This window comes from Martes martes (assembly GCF_963455335.1).
Source record: "Martes martes genome assembly, chromosome: 9".
NCBI classification, from domain to species: Eukaryota; Metazoa; Chordata; class Mammalia; order Carnivora; family Mustelidae; genus Martes; species Martes martes.
The window spans coordinates 131,117,864-131,142,908 of record NC_137896.1 but is presented as its reverse complement, the minus strand read 5'-3'; the positions used below and the strand labels follow the sequence as shown (position 1 = coordinate 131,142,908).

The 25,045-nt window shown below is 50.2% G+C and overlaps 2 protein-coding genes across 7 annotated transcripts in view; one reads left to right on the top strand and one right to left on the bottom strand.

The window, feature by feature from the left end:
- Window positions 1-9,006, top strand: part of GREB1 (growth regulating estrogen receptor binding 1) — a gene marked incomplete at both ends in the record, with an annotated part of 71,042 nt that extends 62,036 nt beyond the window's left edge. For 5 of the 6 annotated variants that reach the window (XM_080814435.1, XM_080814432.1, XM_080814434.1 and 2 more), the window contains 8 exons: window positions 32-193; window positions 1,984-2,188; window positions 2,557-2,731; window positions 4,750-4,968; window positions 5,813-5,948; window positions 6,896-7,096; window positions 7,551-7,689; window positions 8,843-9,006. In XM_080814435.1, the coding sequence (XP_080670561.1) occupies window positions 32-193; window positions 1,984-2,188; window positions 2,557-2,731; window positions 4,750-4,968; window positions 5,813-5,948; window positions 6,896-7,096; window positions 7,551-7,689; window positions 8,843-9,006 (1,401 nt within the window). Of the gene's footprint in view, window positions 1-31; window positions 194-1,983; window positions 2,189-2,556; window positions 2,732-4,746; window positions 4,969-5,812; window positions 5,949-6,895; window positions 7,097-7,550; window positions 7,690-8,842 lie in introns of all 6 variants that reach the window. The other variant, XM_080814433.1, reaches the window with a different exon arrangement.
- Window positions 9,007-15,490: 6,484 nt separating this feature from the next.
- On the bottom strand, window positions 15,491-23,640 carry NTSR2 (neurotensin receptor 2; the record flags this gene model as incomplete). The annotated part of the gene is made up of 4 exons (XM_080814699.1): window positions 15,491-15,659; window positions 16,650-16,740; window positions 18,317-18,566; window positions 23,017-23,640. 4 exons carry the CDS (start codon window positions 23,638-23,640, stop codon window positions 15,491-15,493), a joined length of 1,134 nt encoding a protein of 377 aa, XP_080670825.1.
- Window positions 23,641-25,045: the final 1,405 nt, after the last annotated feature.

Here is a 25,045-nt window from a genome sequence, read left to right as displayed (position 1 = left end):
ACACGCTCTGTCCTTTCCCCTCACACCTCAGCTCTATGAGTCCACCCTGCACGCCTTCGCCTTCTCTTACTCCGTGCTGGGGGAGGAGGTCCGGCTGCACTTCATTATCCCCAAGTCCAAGGAGCACCACTTCGTCTTCAGCCAGCCTGGGGGCCAGCTGGAGAGCATGAGGCTGCCGCTCGTCACGGACAAGGTACTGGCTCCGGGTCCGGGGCGGGCCGGTGGGGGGGCATCCTAGTGGCTGCGAGTGACCATTGCGCTGGGGCTGCCGCTCGTCATGGACAAGGTACTGGCTCCGGGTCCGGGGCGGGCCGGTGGGGGGGCATCCTAGTGGCTGCGAGTGACCATTGCGCTGGGGACCTGGAGACCATGGCCGCCTCATGAGTCAGGGGCAGGTGGGGATGGGCACGGTGGCTGAACTTGGAGGAGGCCGGGGGCGCTTGGGCTTTGGGTCACTCCGACTGCGCTTTGAACCTCGCTCTGCCGCTCTCGAGTTGTGTCATTTGAACCTGTCCCTGAATATTGCTGAGCCTCTGTTCCCTCACCCATGAACTTGGGCGGTAGTAAGTCCTGCAGGAGCTTCCCGTGAGCGTGATTTGGAATGACTGACGGAAGGCACCTGCACGGTGCCTGGACGATGATAGGTGCTCCCTAGATGTTTGTCCCTTCCCTATCTTATCTCTACTGCTGTTACGGAACGGTTGAAACTGCCCAAGGCGGTAGAATTGTGCAGTGACTGTCCCCCCACTCCCGGGCCTGTTACCTGGATACAGGGACCGGTATCTCACAGCCAGCCTCTATCCGTCTGTCCTTCTCTTCTGCCTTCCTCTGGTATTCGGAAGCGAATCCCAGATGGGGCATCACGTCATCCATAAAACATGCATTTTCTCTTTTTTCAAGAGGCTGTTCTTCCCAACTCACTGTCTCTGTGACCGGCCTCCTTAGGGGCGCTGCTCCCAGGGACGCCTGCGCTGGCAGATGAGCCCGACACCGCAGGGTCAGCTTGTTGCCCTCCCGCCAGCCCCAGCCACTGTCAGCCTGCTGGGGAACGCTGCTTTCCTTCTCCGGGTGACGGGGCCAGGATGATAGTGTTGAACAGCCTTTCAGGCCCGGCAGGCTTTCACCGAGCATCAAAAACATTAGTGAAGAGCCAGTGGGACCTTTATTATGGGGTGTCTCGTACCCCGTGGGCTGGGGTGGGCAGTTGCCCTGGAGGAGGATTTCTCTGTTACCCCGCTCACTTTTCCAGCCGGCGCCCACCAGAACTTCCGGGCGCCAGCTACAGCCCAGGCGTGTAGCGGGTCCTCTGAGAACCTCAGAAGGAGTACAAGACCTAGCTCAGCCAAAGTGGAAGAAAACAGCTATTTATGTAAAAGATTCACACCCCAGTGGATCAGGAGCTAGGCTGTATGGATGAGGCATTGAAGGACTTGAAGACATCCAGAATAGCATGTACTCAGCACACAGCTGATGCTAATTTGGCAGGGTAATGCGTTTGGGTAATTGGGAGATGCTAGTTGGGGTTGCGTAAGAAAACCATTCCCAAACAAGCACTGACTTCGCTTCTGGTTCTCTGGGCTGGCAGCTTGGGCTCAGTCTCCGTGTGTGGGGACGCTGGCTTGGATGCGCTCACTCATGTGTGTGCTTAGCCACCGGGTGGGCTGGGGGCTGCGCATTAAGGGTGGTCTCCGTGGGATGTCCGTCCCTGCTCTGCTCCCTGTGGTCTCTCCTCCTCCAGCCACCAGCCCTGGCTCATCCCTGACAGGGTTCTGAGAGAAGGAGCATGTGTCCATCCTGTGGAGGCCAGGCTCGGAACTGGCATGCCATCATTTTCACTGTTTTATGGGTAAAAGCAAGGTCCCAGGGCTAAGCTGGATTGCGTGAGTGTGGGGATAGGCTCCGTCTTCTGATGGAAGGTGCTGTAGCATGAGGGAGGGGAGTGACTGTGACCATCTTTACAAACACTTCCCCTCGTGATTCCAGAGTCACGAATATATAAAAAGTCCGACATTCACGCCAACCACCGGCCGTCACGAACACGGACTCTTCAACCTGTTCCACGCCATGGATGGTGCCAGCCATTTGCACGTGCTGGTTGTCAAGGAGTATGAAATGGCCATTTATAAGAAATACTGGCCCAACCACATCATGCTGGTACTCCCGAGTATCTTCAACAGCGCCGGAGTCGGTAGGCATTGTTTAACTTGCCCTACTTGGTAAAATTTCTGAGACTGGAGACTTGGAAGAATATTCTAGAGATGAACGTGCTTAACGTTTTTCATCAGGCTTTTTGATTTTTTAAAGCTGTGTTCATCTGCTGGAATATTCTTCTTTGATGTTTGGTTATTGATTTAATTCACATTCTCCATGATTAGCAAGGATAAGCAGCCCCGTGTGTGTGCGGGTTGGCGATGGAGACAAGGACCGGACCATGGGGAGCTGGCTGGTCTCGGGGTGGGCCTCGATGAGCCGCTCTGATTCTGACTGGGGCTTTGGCCCCAGGGGGGTGTCCACGGAGCAGAGACCGGAGAGTGGGAGTGGTTTTGGCCCTTTCAGGTGCCGCCCATTTCCTGATCAAGGAGCTGTCTTACCACAACCTGGAGCTCGAGCGGAACCGGCAGGAGGAGCTCGGGATCAAGCCTCAGGACATCTGGCCTTTCATCGTGATCTCCGACGACTCCTGCGTGATGTGGAACGTGGTGGACATCGACTGTGGTGGGGAGAGAAGCAGGTGAGCCTCCTGCCCCTACCCTGGGATTCTCAGCCACCGTCTGAGGACCACAGGGGACACCTCATCTCAGAAGGCTTGGTGTGTGGTGGACAGGACCCCACAGGGGGCAGCCTCCTGTTCCAAGCCCAGATTTATTTTGAGTTTTAGGTTTGTTAAAAATTGTACTGATGTCCAATCCATACAGAAAATCACAATATATAGTTAGTACAGAATATCTACGGGGGTGTCTGGGGGGGCTCTGTCGGTTAAGCCTCCAGCTCTTGATTTCAGCTCAGGTCGTGATCTCAGGGTCGTGAGATCGAGCCCTGCGACGGGCTTCCTTTCAGCGGGGAGGCTGCTGCTCTCCCTCTCCCTCGCTCCGTCCTCCCGTTCAGGCTTGTACACACACACACACTCTCTCAAATCAATAAATAAATCTTAGGAAAAAAATGAAGCATCCACAAAAAAAGGCAGCATGATACACATCCGGAAGTTCTCACGCACTGAACTTCCGCTTAACCAACTCCTGTGTGAAGAAATGGAGCATCACGGGTGCCCCAGAGTTTCCCTGCTGTGCTCCTACAGACCCTGCCCCCCGCCCCCCGCCTAACTCCTAACGCCCGGGTGTACTTTCATTTGCTGTGTCACATTAGGGTAACAACTGAAATCTTCTTGGGTTCTCGTTTCCTCACCTTTTGAAGGGGCACTAAGACCTGGGCTGGAGGTCTGTCGTGAGGGTCCCTTAGCCTCTGAACGGCCTGCAGGTGGCTGTTAGAGCAGCACGAGGTGGAAGAGGCTCGCTGGATGCAGACGCCCAGCGTCATTGGGAAAATAGCTCCTTTTGTGATTTGCCTCAGGGATGTTTCGGTTTAGGGTTGCCTGGTTATTTTTGGCTTGTTTTTAATTAAAAAGTTTTTAAATATTTGTTTGAGAGAGAGAGAGCACATGCATGCACGAGCTGGGGGTGGGCAGGGAGAGAGGGAGAAGCAGGCTCCCCGCTGAGCAGGGAGCCTGATGTGGGGCTTGATCCCAGGACCCTGGGATCGTGACCTGAACTGAAGGCAGACAGACACTTAACCAACTGAGCCACGCAGGGGTCCTTTCTTTGTTTTTTTTAAAGAGATATGACGTTCATTTACTTCTTTTATGTTAGTGATATCCTCGTGAAATAATGACCGTTGATCACTGTTTTTCTAGAAAAACATTTTCTGAACGATGGAGCTGCCCGTGGCTTATGGGAGCAGCGGTTCCCCTTTGCTTGCAATATTTGCCCAGACGCTCTTCCAAAGGCTAGAGCATGGCCAAGAGCTGAGACTGGGAGAGAACTGGCTCTTATTCTACCTTCCTGAAGTCCATTCTGAAGCAGCAGTTAACGCCCTGGGATGTTGGAACTGGCCAGGGCCCGGGGGGGGGGGGTTTACTGAAGCCCCGTGGAGTGGGGAGCAAGCCGGGGTCCAGAAGAGTTGAGCTGCGGGCCTGGGTCCAGCTGCTCACTCCAGAGTCCCTGCCATCAGCCCCCTCCTTGGTCATCAGGTGTCCCTGTCGTCTTCACAGACAGCAGGTGCCGGCAGTCAGGGTGGGGGTGAGGCTTATACGCCACCTTCCTCCTTCCCATCCCCTCACTGGCATTCACGGCCGCAAGCTTCGTGCTTTCCCCGTCACTTTAACTTCAGGTCTGCAAACCGGAAATGCCAAGTGTTTTAGCACAGGACGGGAAGAAGGGCTTTGGGGACACACAGCGCTGTTGGGATCCAAGCCCTGTTGAGTCACACTGGGCAAGTTACTCGGAGCCCTTTTTCCCTCCTTGGTAAAATGGGGGTGACATGTCCGTGGCACGAGATTGCCATGAGGATAAGTGACAGTACAAGTGACATGCCCAGCATGGTGCCTGGCACTCGGGGATGGTCGTGGCGGTTTCCACCCGCAGCCACCCTACCCGCCGGCACGTGAGCTCCCGTTGGAAAGTGGCCCCCCGTCCGGAGGGCCTTGCCGCTGTTTGCGCCTCAGCCCGGGGATGTCAATCTTCCTCTTTCGAGCAGGGAATTTTCCTGGTCAGAACGAAACGTGTCTTTGAAGCATGTCATGCAGCACATCGAGGCGTCCCCCAACATCACCCACTACGCCCTGATTGGCATGCGGAAGTGGTCCAGCAAGACCGGGAGCGGTGAGGTGCGCGAGCCCTTCTCCCGCTGCCACGTGCACGACTTCATCGTCCTGAACGTGGACCTGACCCAGAATGTACAGTACAACCAGAATCGGTGAGTCCTGCCGGCTGAGGGGCAGTCAGCACCGCCCACGGGCCCGGGGCCCTCCTCTGCCTGTAGCATTGGTCCGACCCTGCTTTCAGTCCTCAGGTTTTAAAAAAAATTTGCATCGTATAATTTCGTGGAGGGGAGATTTGCATGGGATCATGCCGCTTGCTTCCCTAGTCCACGTGATCCTTTACTTAGTGATTTATGTATGCGCTGCATTGTTTCTCTGGCTTTTGGTCTCCTTGCAACACTTTGCTTTAAAGCTAAAAAGTAACTTCCATGTGATACTCTCTCCTGGTCTAGCCACAGACGTGCTCACAACTCAAGAATAACCCCCTGGCCAGTGCTAACCGGGCCTCTGTGTAGGCCGGGCAGTGGGCACACAGCCAAGATGGCCCTCATAGGAGCTTCGATCTGGAAACCAGGCTGCCCTGCTGGGAATCTGGGTTCTGCCACTTAATGTCTTTGCATTTTAGGCACAGGCTTCCATCTCTGAACCTTGTTTTCCAGCTGTAGAAAGCGGCTCCTGTTTTTATTCTGGGCAGTTTTCGCTCTAATCAGTAGATGAAAAGGTGTTTGCGGGGTCCCTCACGCAGCACCTGTAGATGGGTTCGCCCGTGGGAGTGTTTCTGTGGTATTCACCTCGGGTACGCTCCGCCTGCCTGGTGCAGACACCCTGCAGCTGGGCCTGCCCTCCTTGTTTGTTTTGCTGTATTCACATGACTCTGTAAGGTGGGGAGGAGCCTACCCTGCCTCTAGAGCAGGGGCACCCCCTCCACTTGGCTGGTGGGGGCATGCCGGCGGGGGGGGGCGCATCCAGTCCTGTGTTCTGTCCTCTGCTTCCGCGCAGGTTCATGTGCGACGATGTGGACTTCAACCTGCGCGTGCACAGCGCCGGCCTCCTGCTCTGCCGATTCAACCGCTTTAGCGTGATGAAGAAGCAGATCGCGGTGGGCGGGCACAGGTCCTTCCACATCACGTCCAAGGTGAGTGCGCCCGCCGAGTCCGCTGCCGGGGGCTGTGTGGGCTGCAGACTGGGAGCCGAGCAGAGCCCGGTCTGCGGGGCGGGCCCGGGAGTGTACAACCTTGCAACCCCGGGGCAGATGTGCCTTCGGTAGCAAAGTGTCCTTGCGACAAGCACCACTAGAGTGATGCGTGTCACAGAGACCTAACCGTGCGAAGGGTGGGAGTGGGAGTCTGTGTGAGTGTCCCTGAGAAAGTGACATTAAAGCGGGGGGTGAGAAACGTCTTCATATCCAGGTTTGGGGAAGAATCTGGGTAGAGGAGCTGAGCAGGTGGGAGGGAGGAGGTGAGCATGGAAGGAGAGGAACCGGCAGGGAAAGAGGCAGAGATGGGCTGGAGGGAGCAGGCAGAACCTTATCAGCCATGGGAACATTCCAGACTTTCCCGAGCAGTAATGAGAAGCCACTGATGGGTGTCCAGTGGAGGAACTGATGAGCTTTATTTATGTCAACGGTCTCTCTGGCTACAGCTTGGGAAGCGTGTTGGCTCTGGAGTACGAGGTGGTGGGAGAAGATGGCCAGGGGTCAGCGGGAAGGGCCATGGGGGTAGGTGGGAGGTGGACAGGATCTGGGGGCAGGGGAGGCTGACCCTTCCCGGAGATTCACATTCTTGGATTTAGCGGGGAGAGTCCCTAAGGTCCACGGGTTCTCTTGATTTTTCTAGACAAAACGGCCAGTTTTCTGATGGAATGCTCAATGTCACACTTCTTCCCGATCTCATTCATTAATTTCACATGTCTCACTCGGGGAAAACCCCAGTTTTTCTTAACAGAGAATTTTATGGTTGAAGGTTGGGTTCTCCATTGCCAGCCCTACCATGTGACAGAGTCTTTTGGGCCGGGGCCACTCCCCGCAGAAGCCTGGCTGGGGGGAGTGGCTGGGAGTGGCTGACACCTCGCCTCCCCGCGCAGGTGTCCGACAACCCCGTGGCCATCGTCCCCGCCCAGTACATCTGCGCCCCGGACAGCAAACACACGTTCCTCGCGGCGCCCGCGCAGCTCCTGCTGGAGAAGTTTCTACAGCACCACAGTCACCGCTTCTTCCCTCTGTCCCTGAAGAACCACAGCCACCCCGTGCTCTCGGTCGACTGCTACCTTAACCTGGGATCTCAGGTGACTTTCAGGGGGGCCCCGCTGAGCCCTCGAGCCAGCGGAATTCCTAAAACAGATGCGCCACCATCCCGGACTCGGACTTTTACCGGCTACTCGGCTCCTTTGCCTCAGGTGTTTGCCTCCCTGTGCAGCTGAGAGAGCTTGAACGCTTTGCCCCGATGCCAGAAGTTAGGGACGAAAGCCGACTCTGAGGCCAGATCGCTTCTGACCCTCAGATGAATTAATGAGTAGATGAATCGGGAGAAACTTCCTGGAATTGATTTTTAGGATTTAGATTTGGAAATGACGCTAAATATCGTCCCTATTCCCCCATCCCCACCCCGCCCGGCCCCAGCCTCGAGCTTGACCGAGCCGTTAGTATTTGTTAGATGGAAAGCCCTAGTTAGTATCATGCGGTTGAGGATTTTGGGGTTTGAGGATTTTGACGGTTTCTCTTGGATTTCTTCTTTTTCAGATTTCTGTGTGCTATGTGAGCTCCAGGCCCCACTCGCAAAACATCAGCTGCTCTGACTTCGCGTTTAGCGGGCTGCTGCTGTACCTCTGTGATTCTTTCGTGGGAGCGAGCTTTTTGAAGAAGTTTCATTTTCTGAAAGGTGACTGCTCGTACATCTTACTCTGGACCTTGGTTTGAACGCCTCTCCTTACCCAGTGCGTCCGAGAAGGGGACTTCGGCCCACTGGGTACACCGAGGCTCGGAGAGGAAACGGGACGGCCCCAATTATCCGGGAAAGTCCAAGGAGGCTGATGCAACCCCAGGGCGGCTCTCGTTCCTTTGTACCTGTCTGTAGAGTCAAGACACATCCCCTTTCTCTTAGGCAAAGCGATAGTTTCGACTTCGTGTTCCTTTTCAGCCCAAATCCTTAACATCAGCGCCTGGTTCCCTCTGTTCCCTCCTCCTGGTGCCTGAGCTCTTCTCCTCATCCTGGTGGTACCGCCTGCTTTTTGCCTTTCACTCTGACCTTCCTCCTTCTGTCGCTGTTGTCGTGCTAGAGTGGCTGAGAGTGACAGACATTCATCCTGTAGGGCATAAAAAAATGGGTTTCCAGCCAGCTGGGATCCCTCACCGATCTTCACGTAACGTTGGGGGTCTTCACTTTGACCTCTGGAGCAGGCGTTTCCTGAGCACCAACACTCTATAAGGCCTGGGAATCGTAAGAGGTTTCTAACACCGTCTGCCTTTGGGAAACATTTTGTGTCACAGGAGGACAGGACATGTGGGTAGGAGGGAGGTGGACCAACAGGATGAATGAGCAAACCAGAGTGATGGACTGACAAGTCGAGGAGTGGAGAGGAGGGAGAATTCCCAAGGCTGGGCGGGGAGGGGGGTGCTGCGTTGGGCCTGGATGCAGGCAACTTGCAGGGGATGAGAAGGTGGGGCCCCGCTGGGAGGTGGCCTAGCACAGGGCAGTTCACACAGAGCTGGAGCCGGGAACACTTGGTTTGCGACTAGACCCACCCGTGTGTCTGCTTCCGGTTCTCCTCCCTTTCTTCCCCTCACTTCTTTCTGGACCTTTCTTCTGGCCTCCCTGTTGTCTCACCTGCTAGACCTACCAACCAGCCATTGCACTGTGCATGCTGCTAAGATAACGCAGCGTTCCAGAAGTCGCAGGAGGCCACCTGGGGGTCTGGTCCTTCCCTCCCAAATAGCATCCCGTTTCTTTACTGCAAGTAAATGCAGGCGGTCTCTTGCCTTTGGATAAACTCACCTGTTTTCCTCAATGCCTCTGCCATTGCCCGTGCATACAGGTGCCACCCTGTGCGTCATCTGTCAGGACCGGAACTCCCTGCGACAGACGGTGGTCCGCCTCGAGCTGGAAGACGAATGGCAGTTCCGGCTGCGGGATGAATTCCAGACTGCCAATGCCAAGGAGGACCGGCCACTCTTCTTTCTGACAGGGCGGCACATTTGAGGGTGACAGAGGCAGGTTTTCTGCAAGACCGGAGCCTTCAGAACCTCACGCGCTCGAGGCTAAAGGAAATCCGAGACCCCTGGGGGCTTGACCAGGAGTGGCCCCAAGATTGGTAGGACGCCCCCTTGTGCTGTGTGTTGGGGACCCCGGGCCCGGAGGGGCACAGAGTGTTCGTGAGAGCAACGAGGAGGAGTTGGCGGCAAGCAGGAGGGCACACCCCTGCCACCCGGGTTCCGGGCCGGGCCACGTGGCCCTGGGCTCTGTTGAAACCTGTTTCATGAAGAATGAACTGTCGCCTGCTGTCATGTCATCCATGTGCTTCCATGGACAAACTTGACTTTTCTCTTAGTGCTAAAGGATCGCTCTTGGATTTTCTCGTAGAGGTGCCAGTATCTTGGGCGAAGGGTAGGATTTGGGCTATGAGGGTTTCCTTATCACCTACTACAAAACAATATTCTAGAAGGACATTTTAAGTATAAAGGCTGGAGACAGGAAGAAGCTAACATCATTTCCCAAGAATTATGTAATTGCCTACAAGTTTGCTCTTCTAGAAGCTAGCCCAAAGACATCGACACTAATAAAGTAAAGCAAGTGGTTTGACGTCAGAGCACACAAGATTCTATTAAAATAAAATAGTAGAGGGTCAGTACCCTACCTCTTAGAAAGGGCAAAAGTGAAAAGACGCTTTCTTTACAACAAAAAAGCATTTCAGAAAGAAAATTAGGGTTGCTGAGGTTGACCTGAAGAGACAGACTTTGCCTTACAAAGGAAAGAGGACCAAATTGCTTGCTTTGAAACAACAAACACAACCAAAGTGACATAGAAAAGAGTTGGTAAGAACTAAACTTTTGACTAATTTATTGAAGCTGAGTTTTTGGTTCCTTAAATAGCTTGTTTTCCCTTATGAGTGCTTGGCCCCGATCAGAGTGGAAGGGGACAGAGCAGAGAAGACAGCAGGAATGTTCCATGATGCTCCCGGTCCATCTCTCTGATGGGATGTGTATCAAGCCAGCGTGTGAGAGCGCCACCCACAGGCCAGGCATTGGACCATGTGCTTTTACAGTTTGGGTCCTGCTTAGTCCTTCCAGCAGCCCACATGGGGACAATTATCCTCTACTTGGAAGACGAGAAGGTTCGGATACAGAGAGTCTATACCTCTCCGAGATCACAGTGCAGGAGAGGAGCAGAGGGATGGGCAAGTAGACTTCTGCATCCCGGACCAGAGTCTGTCTTGCCCTGGCACCACTCTGCTTTTGGAGTGTCTCTAACTCAAGGAAGAATTTAAAGATACTCAGAAAAGAGCCATCAGAATGCGTTCCAACACATCCATGTCAGACTCTTACAAGCACTCTGACGGATAACAGTCCAAGAAGAAATTATTACAAGCACTCTGACGGATAATAGTCCAAGAAGAAATTATTTTAAAAGACGATGCCAAAGAGTTAATCCTTTTTTCCCCCCAAGAAAAAAGAGCCCATGAGTATAAAAGATTCATTCACTGTTTATAAAATGATCACTTTGTATATGCCATTATTCCTATCTTGGAATAAAAACTTACCTTCTTTAGTTATATATTTTTTTGTAAATAGCAGCTTCTGTGCTATTCTTCCCATTTTATTAGTTAATTTAAACTTGAAAAAAGTCCCAAACATTCCTCTTTGTTCCAGCCTTATAAATAAAACATAGAGTGTGCTTGTGGTTTCTTTGATGAGTATTAATTGCATTATTTTGAGAGGAAATAGTGGGTCAGTGATCTCCAGGGGCTCCCTGCTTAAAATCTCAGAAAAGACAGTTTTGGAAAAGAAATGATAAATCCATAAAAACAAACATATATTAACATGTGGAGGAATCCCTGAAAGAGGAAAGCAGACAAATTTAGGTGTACAGAACAGGAATGAAGCAAAGCACAGCTCAGACCATGCAGAGAAACCTGCGCAGACAGTTGGGTCACAGTGCTGTGTGCTTCAGAGTGGCTAAGGAAGCTGGAAAGGGGGCCTGGAGCAATTATCAGGGTGATGATAGTGTGGAGCAGCTGGGCTATCCAATTCATTCCGGCTCTTCTGCAACACTTAGAGATGCCACCAGCCTGGGCTAAGCAGGTGGCCATTGCTAGGGTAGAGTGTGGAGCTGACTGTGGAGCCTCGAGGAGGAGGGCATGGCGGTCCAGCAAATGGTAATGCTTGTGCCCATGGATGGACTCTTTTCTGTTTTAGGTGCTTCCAACATGAGAGCTTGGGGTAGGAGTGGCTTGTGATGGAGGAACTGACAAGGAGTGAAATTGAACTAAAATTCTGGATTTAATGGGGCAGGAGTGATTAACATGTTAGCAGAAAAGGAACATTTAAATACACGTGAAAACAACAGTAATCTCGGGATGTTCAACATCTAAACAGTAAAGGGAAAGCAGCACCAAAAAAACAAACAAAAAAACCCAGTGTATGTGGTATAAGGGAAGAAAAAGCTGGGGAAGGGAGAGAGAAGCAGCTTGGTAAATGAAGTAGATGGCAGAAACACGTTCAAATGTATCCCTCATCACAATAAACATAAATGGATTAAATTCACCTAATAGCAGATTGAGGCTCTCATTCCTGGTTAAGAAAGCTAACAGACTGGGCTTCAAAATTTTAGAAAATTAATGGACGAAGAGATACTTTTCAAAGTTAAATCCAGAGGGATGATAATGGTCACAAAACTTTGTAGATATGCCAGCACTACGGTGAAATCTAGAAAGCCAGAACAGGAAAAGAATAGGGAAATGATGGGATAGTTGCATGACCATGATTGGAGACTAGAACATCTCTCCAGAAATACAGGCAGAAAACCAATAGAAATGAGAGTCAACTGACACAGTAACATGTTTGATTTAAAGTCATTAACCTCCAAAGAGGAGAGAGTTCTTGTGGAATAAAAATTCCAAGAAACGTTCTGTAACTAGACAGAGGCAATGGTTGCATTACATTGTGGATGCGCTAAATTACACTAATGGTAAATTTTAGGTGTATTTTGCCATAATGAAATTAAAACTATTCCAGAGCATTGGAAGGTATGGAAATCTGTACTTCTGCAAGACCAGAAATAGCAATCACCCTCAAATCAGAGAAGAGTAATAAATACACAGATTGGTGACTCTTTTTCCCTGAATACTTACAGCAATTTGAGAATTCTTGCAGTAAAGGAAGAGAGACTGGGCTGTATGAACAATGTTCACATGGATGTCAGGGTTCTCCCAGCAGATGTGACAGCAGAGAGAGCACAGAACTTGAAACTCAGAGACTTGGTTTCACGCCTTGATTCCTTTGCCAGGTCCCTTGGCGCCCTGGAGAATGTGTTAGCTATGAAATGAGCAACAGTCAGTAGCAAACATTTTTGAGCACCTAATAGGTGCCAGGCGTTTAACTGGGTGACAGATTGCCTATTGTTTAATCAACTCAACAATACTCTGAAGTAGATACCATTGGGACCATCTTACAGAAGAAAAGCTGTGGCTCAGCGAGTTTGACTTGTCTAAGATCACACATCTATCAAGAGACAGAACAGATCTAGATTCATGTTACAGGTGTAAGCATAGTTCCACTAACCTCTCAGCTGCTTTCCGTCTTGAGTAATTGACTTCCACCAAATGTCACATATTAGAAAGGCACTATTGGCTCCAAAGGCTGTCTATACGATTAAAGTATGGATCCAAAATTCTTTCCGTGGGAGAGATGTGTTGGGTTGCCTGTGGGAGATAATGCTGGACGCGAGCATATAGCAAATACATTACATTATATATCATCCTGAGTCTGGGCAATCCCAGCCTTAATGTTCAGAAACCCTTTTAATAACAAGATTTGCATTATACTTCCCAGATCTGGCTTCAGAGTCTGCAGACAACTCTTTCAGTGAAGACTATGAACCAAGGGCACGTCCAATGTCGACGGCTTTCATTTCTTTTTCAGTCTACTTGCTTAGGCAGACTTCCCAGCTCAGAAGGAATTAGCATTTTAATTAACAAAACAGTTGGAAAGCCAGTGCAGAGTTTTCAAGCCCTTCATGTCTAGAGAAGAAACAAGAATCCATGACTACATTTGTCATTCACTGAATATACTGTCCCAGTTTCCCTTTGCCTTTCTTTCTTTAACTCTGACGAGCACTAATTTCTCTCTCTTGGGATCTTTGGCTACTCTAACTCTGGTTCCTGCTCTATAAAAGGATCTTTCCCAAGGGTGGCAATCCACCCTATTAAGAAGGGTGGGTTTGGTTGCTGTTTTGGGTTGAATCACATCCCCGAAAATATATCCAGGTCCTAACCCCGGATACTTAAGAATGTGATCTTATTTGGAAATAAGGTTGTTGCTCATGTAATTAGTTGAGATGAAGTCATACTGGAATAGTGGGCTCCTAATCCAGTATGGCTGCTGTCTTGAGAAGAGAGTGAGTAGCAGAGGAAGGCTGCCATGTGACCATCAAGACAGAGATCGGAACGATGAACCTACAAGCCAAGGATTGCTGGGAACCACCAGAAGCTGGAAGAGAAAAAGTAGGATTTTCTTTAGCCTTTGGGGAGCATGGCCCTGCTGACACCTGGATTTTGAACTTGTAGCTTTAAAAATTGTGAGAAAATAGATTTCTGTTGTTTTAAGCCACATACTCTGTGGTGCTTTCTTATGGCAGCCCCAGGAAACTCATATGTGGACAACACATCCTTCATCTTTCAAGGTTTGGTGGAAGCTTCCTAAAATTCTGGCCCTGGATGAAGTCATGGCTGTAGGACTAAGGCTGACGAAAGGAACAATTTTGGGGTCTTTTGATCTTAGCCAAAGAGGCCAGTGGTCCAGCCAACCACACAAATAGACCTTAAGAGGTTTAGAGAATTAGGAAGATAATTTGCATTTGTTAACCAAGATCCTCCTTTATATTAATGACGGTCACTACTAACCGAGCTCTTTTTGGTGCTTTTTTCATGCTTATGATGCCATTTAATTCTTAAAATTAAGCCCAGGGGATAATCGTTATAATGTCTGTCTCACAGATGTGACAAGAGGCCCAAACAGGTGAAGGAACTTAAGTCATACGGCTGATAAGTGACAAAGGGAGGATCCGCCCCACGCTCCGGGCTCTGTGGCCACTGCTGGTGCTGCCCGTGGGATGATAGGGGGAACTTAATTTCTATTTGAAATTTGTCATTTAGATGTCATACAAACAATACTATACCAACAGATTAGAAGAAAACAAACCAGGTTTCCCCACCCTTCACCAGACATCTGTCTGCTGCATGCCAAGCGTCATTAGGCTCAGACCCTGACATGAAAGAAACAGAAACCACCCCAGTCCTTGGGTCACTCGTGCCTCCTTAGCAAACCCATCATTTTCACTAAGGGCTTCATTCTAGACCTTTTCTCTGCATCTGGATGATTTCTACATACCAGTGTAATTTTGTATCTGTTCTTTTTGAATAGTACAACCACAATGTTTTTGTTGCTGAATAAGATTTATTCTTATTATTTAATGGTGGCCTGATAAGTGGAATTTGGGTGGACCGAGTGGGTGATCGTGATTCACTCAGTTCCTTCATGGCGAGCCTTTCTTTTCTGTTGCTCTTTGGCCATGAGACACTCGGGAAGATGCAGGAGGCACCGGTGGGCCTTGCTGCTCGTTCCCGAGCCTGAGCTTTGGTCCCTGAGTTGCTAAGCAGTGGGAGAAGGACCTTCCCTAACTTCTCTTTGCTTTTGTTTTCCCCACGTAGAAGATGGCAGTGGTCATGAGCGTATTTCTAGGATCTCCAAAATAAATAGTAGTTTGACACACTGCCACTTCTGGGTCGGTCACACATCTGTCCTCTGCCCACCCCCGCCCCCTGCCCCCGGTGGCCCTGCATGCCTGGCGTCAGGCAGTCACTCCAGCCAGAGGCCCCAGGGCCTCTCACAGCTCATGGAGTCCTACTGGGCAGACTGGACAAGGTTACTACAGCTCATGTGATGTGACAATACGGTAAGCTTCTGGAACACCATCCTTTGTCATTGGTGGAAATTCTTAGGACATCTGAGCCCACAACCAATGAGCACGTAGCTACAGGAGAACGTGGTGGACTTCAGGAGAGCAACAAACAGCAATAATAACACAACAATGACAAACATATGCCGGCCAACGTTTATTATTTATTATGTACTAGGCACTGTGCTAAGCACTTTAATCTTCAAACGACTCTAAGAGCTGGGTACTGTTCATCTCCATCACACAGATGGGAAGACCAAGGCTCGGCGTGGAAGCGACTCGCCTGCAGATGCACAGCTGGTAAGTGGTGGGGCCAGGGGTCCAGGTGCGTGCATCTGACTACAGAGCCCGAGTTACTTGTGAGAACATCGCTCGTCAGAATGCTAGGTGACCGAGGCATCAGTCACTGTTTGCTTCATTCAGTCTTCTGTTTCGTCCGGGTGGGTGTGTCTGGAGGATCCCCGGAGCCCAGAGCTGGGTCCATTCATGGGGTCCCTGGGCCTCCGAGGGGTCATGGCTCCATGTGGTGGTGCTCTTGACACAGGGAGCCGAGGGCTTTCAGGAAGAGTTTTCTGAAGGAGGAGGACACGACGTTGTATAGGACAGGGGTCACCGCTGAACTAACGTAGAAAAGCGTGTTCGTCACCAGGTAGAAGTAGTGATAGAAATTGTAGAGTGCCCTGGAAGAGAAACCCGGGAGGGTGTGTTAGAGGACCTGCACCTCCTCACCGCGCCCACCCCTTTCTTCTGGCGAAGGCATCTCTCCTCCAAAGGGCAGGTGAGGAAGGCCTGTTTTCTGTTACCGGGAGGCATGGCTGAATTCAATAAATGGTCCATCAACAGCTGCCCTTGGCAGGTGCGCTCCACCCAGCCTCCGAGTCCCTGTTCCCCATGTAGTTCCCGGCCCCCTGCACAGTGAAAAGGGCACATGCCGACTCTCAGGGGCCATTGCTAAGCCCACTGAGATGCTGAGGGCCTCCTGCTGTTGGGTGAGGTCCAGGAGATGCGGCTTCCCTAAGAAGTGAACGCCTTTCTGAGAAGCCACGCTCCTCGCCACCAGGATTCTCAGCCATGGGAAGGGCTTTGCATGTGCATCTGTGTGTAAGGGGAGGTAGGAGCTCTTGAGGATGTGGCTTCTGTTGGCACAGCCATTTCCTTGGAGGCTACATGGATCTTTTTTCCTGGATGTTTGCCTTCCACTTAGGATCAGGGCATAGTGATATCCCAAAGGAAGACAGTAGGTTCTCTCCTCTTTTCCAGTTGGGACCCAAAAGGCATACATGGTCTGTCTCTGTCTAAGGGGCCCTTTAGCTCATGGACTCAGTGAGGCTCTGAGGCATCCTGCCCTCCCTTTGCAATAGCAAGGCCCTCCCCCTGCGCCCCCCACCTGTGGGCCGCTCCATCCTGTGGTCAGGATGCCCATAGCCTTGATCACCATTAAGACCTCTCACTCACATGACCTTATCAGTTCACTGAAGTTGCTAGAAAACGCCCTGTTCCGCACCCCCAGCTCGGAGGGTTTGAGGGCACAGACTGGGCAGGACAAGCTAGAATGGAGGCCAGAGTTCCAAAAGACCCAGCAACTGGGAATCCCTGTGGAGAGCATAGTAAGTCCCAGGCCCAGCCCAGTGGCCCTTCCCTCCATGCTTGGTTCCCTCAGCCGCACCTACCCAGTCCACCCGTCATCGGAAACGTAGCAGTACATGAGCCTGCGGACGTGGTACGGCATCCAGCAGACGACATACACACCCACAATGGCTCCTGCAGAACAGGTGGGGAGGGACAGAGCGACAGAGAGCAAACGTTCCCAGTTACGCCATCTCCAGGGAGGAAGATGCCGAGCTGACCACAGCATGTCACTGAAACGTGTTCCCGGAATCCAGGGGTTGGGAGGGAACTTTGAGGCTATCTGACACATTCTTATCTGGATCTGTAGCCAAACCTGATGGTACCCTGATGTCCTGGGTGAATACCCACTTTAACTCCCACCTGTACACGGACATGCTTCTAGAAACTTCTACAACCTCTATAACCTCCTCCTGACCACCAGAATATACTCTCAAACCAGGACTAGATATTCCCACCGGATTGTCTAACTGCAGAAACAACTGAACTTAAATGTCATGAGCCTCTTCTGTTCCTTTTGCTGATTGACTGGTATTCCACCATCCGTCTAGTGCTCAACCCATAAGCCAGATTGTCTGTCGATAATTCCATTACCCCCAGATCCAATCTATTAAAAAGCTCTTTCTTAGCATCTCTCCATTCCTCCCTCCTCACCTCTATTGTCCCACGCAAGGGGCTCATATCTCCTTCCCACCGGACTGTGAGAGCAGTCTCCCAATTCACCCCTTTGTCCCTAACCTCCTACCCCTTCCATCCGCTCCTCTACACCTGCCATGACTGGTAAATCCATTTTGTTGTCCTGTGTGTCTTCTGGACCAGGACATCGACATCAACTGGGAGCTTGGTAGAAATGCAGAGTCTCGGGCCCACCCAGAGCTACGGAATCAGAATCTCCGAGTGGGGCCCGGCAGCCTGTGTTTTACAACGCTCCACACTGTTCTCACGCACACGGAAGCTGGAGAAGCATAGCCTACACTCCAGAGACTGCAGAGTAAAACCTATCTCCAAAGCAAACCTCCGTGCATTCTTGGACATTGAGTCTCTGTGCTAGCCGTTGTCTATGGAAGACAGGCATATCATGGGCTGCCTCTGTTCTTGTCACATCACATGACACTTAGCTTTTGCATTGCTGTCCTATGGACAACACTGGGGGCATTGATGAGAGCAGACCCTGATCTCATTCAGTCTTCCCAGACCTTAGCAAGTACCTGCATTGCTGCAGATGTTGGGAAAGACCTGTTTTCCTGTGCCTCTTAATGTCTCCCCTAGAGGCCAAGTTGACCTAGAGACTTAGAAAAACCAACCAACAATCAATGTTGTATCAAGGAAAGCAGGGAGTTGGTGGGGAAATAGACCGGGGACCCAGCTGGCCTGAGTTTTCCACTCCCAGACTATCCTTAAATATAGTTGCTTCTTATATTCACCCATAGGCTGGACTCCCTGAAAACCAACCGGGAATCTGCTTGTCTTTATGCGTTATTCCCTGGAGCAGGTGGGGGTTTCATGTACAGAATTTGCATTCTAGCCTTTCATCATACCACCAAACCTTATGGAAGCCTATTGGTGATCAGACAATTCCCCTAAGGCATAGAGAAAATGTGAGGCCTGGAGAGAGGTAGCAACTAGCTCAAGGTCACTTGGCCAAGGGTTAGGGGAGGCATCCCTGGAGCCCCAGCTCCTCCGCTCAGGACAGTGTTACTGAGTACTTAACTGAGAACCTGGACGCTGTGCTGGAGACGGCGGAGACGGCTGGAGTCCTTGTGTCGCACCAGGCTGGCCCGGCCCCCCAGGGGGAGCGTCCTCCTCTCCTCACTCGTTAGCTCCATGTGGCTGGGGGTGGGGCTGGCTGGGGCAGAAGTGGACGGCACCTGGGAGCAGAGGGCCACCAGGTGGCTCACAGTGACCCCGTTCAGGAAGGCAGTTAATGCCAAGGGGAGCACGAAGGATACCAGCACATTCACCTGTAAAGGTAATTCCATGGCTTATGGTGGTGGCCCCAAGGCTCTGTGATGCTCTGGCCATCAGGCTGTGCCCAGGGCCCAGGAGTCTGCAGCAGCAGGAGTGGGGTGGGGGGACGACAGCAGGGCTACAAGATAAGGTCGAGAAGCTTCTCAGAAAGATGGGAAAGTACAATAAAAATAGGGGAGACAACAAGAACATTTGGGATGAGTTGAGGACACTCATGGTCTAAGTAACAGTGGGTTCCAGAAAGCAAATAGAGAAAACAAAGGGGAGGAAATCATTTTAAAAAATAAACCACATTGAAGAAAGTTTTTCTAAGAGTGAGGGACATAAGCTTCCAGATTGAAAGGCTGCCTGAGGGCCCGGGGATGAAAATAAGTCCACATCAAGGCATGTTCTTGGGACTTTGAGCATGCTGTGAGTTAAGAAGACCTTGAAAACTTCCAGAGGGATAAGACAGAGCGCATACAAAGGCGGGGAACCAGAATGGCGTTGGACTTCTATAAGGCAGTGGTGGGAGCTGGAAAACAGTGGAGTGATGCTTTACAACTTGTGAGGAATTCTGTGCCTGGCCATAATCTGGAACATTTTCAGACATGCAGAATTGCACTTTTTTTTTTCTTCTGTGGACCTTTTCTCAGGTCACAGGAGGTTACGACAGCATGCGTTCCATCAAAATAAGGTTGTAAACCAATAAAGAGATACCCAGGATCCAAAAATAGGGTCCGTGGCAGAAGAGCAGAGTGATGGAAGATGCCACTGCACATCCAGCTAGATTGGAGGAGGAGCGAGGGCTTCAGGGGCGACCGGAGGATGTGACTGACAGTTGCCCGAATGGGTCTGGACGTACTGAGATAGTATTTATACTTCTAGTAGAGGAGTAAAACATGTATGAGAAATAGATCACAGGAAACTAAGCCAATTGAAAAAAGACCATTGTTGGTGGCAAGGAAGCAAACGTAATGTGGGGAAGGAACTCTAATGGAAATATGTGACGTTTCGTCTGTGAAGAACGTTTAGCATAGCTCCAGTATGCAAGTACTGAGCGTAAGATGAACCTTATTATACCCTGCCGTAATTGCCCCGGAGGAGCGGTGAGAAGCGTGTGTGGATGCGGGACGAGGAGGGGAGGGTGGCCGTGTGAGACAGCAGGATGCTCTTTCTCTCCAGTGAGAAGACACTGCATAAAATGAAAAAACTGCGAAGTCAAGCAGGCGTGTTCTTTAGAAATATGTAGGCAAAGAGCAGCTAGAGCTAAGGGGGACAGAAGCTGCCCCTCAACAAGAGAATATAAACCCAAGTGTGAAGGGGCGTAAGGGGAACAGCTGTTTTATGTTACAAGCCTTGTAACAGTTATTAGTTGATATTTTTTGACTTATGGAAAACAAGCTTATTATATGATACCTTGTTTTTTTATGTTTAATTTTTAAAATTCAAGGTTTATGGGGCACCTGGATGGTTCAGTTGGTTGAAGGTCTGATTCTCAGTTTCAGCTCAGGTCATGATCTTGGGGTCGTGGGATCGGGTCCCATGTCAGGCTCCGCACAGAGAGCAGAGTCTGCCTGAGTTTCTTCCCCCTCTGTTCTTCCCCGTGCGCATGCTCTCTCCCTCTCTCTCTCAAATAAATAAATGAACAAAATTAAAAAAAAAAATTCAAAGTGTATGTGTTGTAGGGTTTTTCCTTATTGGTTCTGTGTGAACATTTTGTTTTAAACTGAACACTTTAAGATTTTATTATTATTTTTTAAAGATCTATTTATTTATTTTGATGGGGACAGAGTGGGAGTGCGAGAGAAAGAATCCTCAAGCAGATTTTTGTGCTGAGTATAGGGTCCCACAGGAGGCTTGATCCCGGAACCCCAGGACCACAACCTGAGCTAAAATGGAGAGTCCAACCTTTAATCGACTGAGCCAGCCAGGTGCCCCTAAACTGAACATTATGTTTTTTTTTTACTTTTTTTCTGTTTGGAAAAAATGATTTTATTTATTTGAGAGAGTGAGCAAGTGAGAGAGAAGGAACAGGGGGAGAGGGAGGGAGAAGCAGGTTCTCCGCTGAGCAGGGAGCCCAATGTGGGGCTCAATCTCAGGACTCTGGGATCATGACCTGAGCTGAAGGCAGATGCTGAAACATTTTAATAACACTTTAAAGCGTTTAATAACACTTTAAAATCGGTAGAAAATAGCTGGGTTGGGTGCTGTAGCTTTTTAAGGAGTTATCACTCATGCCCTTTTCTTTTTTTTTTAATTATCTTTCTTTTTTTTTTAATTAGCATTTTTATTCGAGAAAAGCCAAAATCAAAATCAAAACAAAACCATGATGAAAAATAATATATACAAAGGAAAGAGCTGACTAGTGTCACTAGTAGACTGAAGACAAAAATAGGTAAATATAACAAATCTACAACAACAGTTCTGTTTTCTAGGAGAAGACATTTTTTTTTGTTTTGTTTTTTTTGTTTTTTTTTTTAATTAAATTTTTTATTTATTTTCAGCGTAACAGTATTCATTGTTTTTTCACCACACCCAGTGCTCCATGCAATCTGTGCCCTCCCTAATACCCACCACCTGGTTCCCCCACCCTCCCACCCCGCCCCTTCAAAACCCTCAGGTTGTTTCATGCCCTTTTCTTGATGTGTGCTCACAAGTCAGCAGCACAAAGAGATAAATAAAACACTGAGTGACAGTCATTTTAGTTTGTTGCAAAACCAAGCAGGGGTTTTATCAGCAGCAACATACTTATTATCAAATTGTAACTTTAATACCAGTCAAGACAGAAATCGAAGGTAAAAAATATATTCATCAGTTAGTAATTAATCTTTGGGAGCTTTGAAATACTATACAGTTTTTTGTACTTTCAATAACTATGAGCAATTTTTTGTTGTTGTTGGTGGTCAAAAAGCACATAGATAAGGACAACGAGTGATAAGGCACTGAAAAAGAAGGTGCACCGAAATAATCCTAATTTGAGTTTGGTTACCTTGTTGTGTTAACATAGACTGTATGTCTCAGGTTAAATATTTTAAAAATTTATTTATAAATATAAATATTTATAAAAATATTTTATAAATATAAATATTAATACTATACAAGAATATATTCTTCAAATAAAAATATTTTATATTATATTTATAATATAAATATAAATATTTTATATTTAATAAAATAATTTATATAAAATATTTTATTGAAGAATACTGTTACTGTGAAGGAATTCGCTACACATGTCAAAAACTTGCCCCTGGTGCATTTGTTTCTATTGCGTTAGTCAGCTTGCACCACATAAAGTAAACTATGCAAGCTGCATATTCACAGCCCAGACCTTGCTCGGCTCTCTCCCCGCCCTAAGCCCGACTCCAAAATAGGTGCAGCCTGGAAGCTACCACCGTAGTCTGTGAAGACTGGGGGGCCTTGGCTCCCAAGCTTTTTGAGCATGTGGTTGCTGGTTCATTGCCAAGGCCACACCAGCGCGCAGAAGGGAGCCGCACAGTCAGACCTTGGGCAGGAGCTGTGGTGCTCCGACTGTTCAGCTAGATCATTCTGCTGCAGCTCAGAATCTGCGTAGAGGCTGCTGGGAGGTCGACGGGTGCTCTAGATATGTGGTTCTGTGGCGGTGATGTGCTTGGGCCGGCATGGGGGAACACTGTGTGGACTGGACCCATGAGGTCTCAGGTCATGACTAGTCGACCTGATGTGGTAGGAGGAGCAGCTCCCACTATTTCAATGGGTCCCCTCCTTCTGACTGCTGTCTGGAGTCCCCCCGCATGACGAGTTTCATTAGTGTCATTACTGTTCTGCTTGCTGGTGTGTGTTTGCTTTTGTTCTTGTCTTTTTTATCATCATGTCCAGATTTGGGTAAAGAGTTTGACAACCCACGAACATGTCTGATATACGAAGTGGATTTTTAAAAATTAGGGGTTCTACCTTGTCCCCATAGTGACCATAGTCAGCAACTTCTGAAGCCAAGTGGAGGGTTTTCTAATCAGGTTTAACTTAAATTTTTCCAAATTCTTGTTAAGGCTACGATTAATACATGTATTTCTTCTGAAATCCTTCATTAATATTGAATATTCAGACCTCTCTTTTGTATCTCCACAAAATCCCATTGAGCTGGATATTCTGCAGTGAGGCTGAATAAAGATGGTTAGTTTTGATGATAAAAAAAGTATAAAGCTGGAATGGATTATGAAATCTACATTTTTACAGCCCCCCCTCCCCCACAGTTCTTTTGCCCAGTGGTGTTTGGTCACTACTCCTGTAACACTGGGAAGAACGCAGACTTTCAGAATTAGTTTTGAATTCAAACCTGAACTTCTCTTAGTGCCTCATCTTTGCCAAGCCTCTCCCCGGTCCTTCGTAAAATGGGGCAGTGAGACCCAAATTTCCGGGGTGGGGGGCGGTCACGAATATTGGAAGTGAAAACCCAGGCCCTTTAGCCTCCCTCCCCCTTACCTGAATGAAAACCTGGAGCGTGGCGCGGCTCACCAGCACGGTGCACACGCGCGAGGCGGGCTCCGGCTCCCCGCCAGCCGTTTCCAGCTCGTACTTCTGCCCCATGATGATTGCCATGGGCAGGGCGAGGCCGAGCGAGACGGCCCAGATGAGCGACAGCAGGCGGCGGGTCCGACGCGGGGACAGCAGGCGGCGGGCGCGCAGGGGCTGGCACACAGCCAGGCAGCGCTCGGCGCTCAGGCCGGCTACGCTCAGCACGGTGGTGTAGGCGCACAGCTCGCGCACGAAGTAGTAAGCGCGGCAGCCCAGGTCGCCGAACACCCAGGGGTAGTGGAACCACACGAAGTTGTAGAGCTCCATGGGCACGCTGACCAGCAGCAGCAGCAGCCCGGAGAGCGCCAGGCTGAGCACGTGGTAGCGCAGGCGCCCCGGGGGCCCGGCGCGCCCCTTCAGCACCACGTGCACGGACAGCGCATTGCCCGCCGCGCCCAGGGCGAAGATGAGCGAGTAGAGCGCGGTGAACAGCACCTTGGCCCAGAGGCGCGTGTCCACGCCCAGCCGGGCGTCCAGGCTCAGCGCGGGAGCCGAGCTGGGCCTCGGGGGCCGCGGGCTGCTGCTCTCCATCCCGCTCCCGCGGCCGGCGCTCCCTCCCTCTCACTGGGCGCAGACTGGGCGAGCTGCCCAGGGAGGAGAGCGAGCGCCTCCTCCTCTCCGGGAACCTCCAGAATGGGAGGACCCGCCCCCCGGGAGGGTGCCCCTGAGCAAACTCCCGGGCGGGACAGGACTGAGAGTGTAAGCCCGTCCGCTGCGTTTACATTTCTCGGTTCAGTTCAGCCCACGGGAGCACTGGGTGCCGGATGGAAGGCGACACAGAGGGGTTGGGCCTGACTTGCCAGCTGTGTGAACTTGGGCAAGTTTTTTAAGCTCTCAATCCATTTCTGCATTTAAGAAAATATCATCTATACTGCCGAATCTCCTACACCGCAGAATCTCCGTGAAGATTAAATGAACCAATCTGTGAGAAAGCTCCAAGCCTTCAGCCTAGAGGGGCATCCCGCAGGTCCCATGCACCTGACCGGGTTCTGCGGTGCTGTTGTGGGCAGGGAGTCCCAGAGACAGCCGCCCAAGGACTTGCCCGAACTTGCCCGCTTTGCAGCCGGTACTCTTCTTGCTGAAGGGCTGTTTGAGCACCCACGGGCACGCCCCAGGGATTGCCTGGGCACCGATAGACGCATCCTTAGGGTATCGGACTTTCCCGGGCTTTTAGGATGTTGTTCCCATGGAGCAGGATGAGGAAGTGAAGTGCGTTAACATGCTTGAAAACCTTTCGTCAGTCTCTCTCCTTAACCCTTGTAAATGCCAGAACTTTAGAGTTAAAAGGCCCTTAATTATCTTGTACTTAGAGCCCCTGGTACTTACTAGAGCCAAACCCAGGTCTCCTGATGTTTTTGTCTCTGGCAAAGTTGCCCTGATCCACTGATGGCTTAATCTTCCATCCAGAGAGATAATGTTACAGTCACATCGTGGGCTAAGGAGGCAACAAGTGGAATTTGGGGGGACATGATTCAGTCCACAACAAGGATTCCATTCATGGGTTTTAGACAAATTTTCTTTGAAGCAAAAGATGTGTATTAATAAATTTTTCACTCTTTACTGGGTTTCGTGTAGCTCAGTAAGTCCTGTAGGATCTGGAAAAAGACGAGTTCCTGCTTCCCTTTGGGGAACTTCTCCAAGTACTCCGTCTCCCAAGGTCTAGGACGGAACAGTGGAGAGGACGGTGGGCTTGGGATCAGGAGAGGTGTCTACGAGTCTCATCTCTGCCATTCACTTGCTGTATGTCTCCGGCGAGCCATCGGCCTCTTGCTCCTGTGTGTTAGTCCCTGGGGTCCCTGCTGTCCCTGGGCTGTCGCTACAGGAGTCCAACCTTAACTCCTACATGTTAGAGAAGCTCAAAGACAAAGGGAGCGGTCCTTGGTTTTTCACTTGTGGCACTGGTGGGGCTATCCAGGAGGTGAACGAGGTGTTGCCG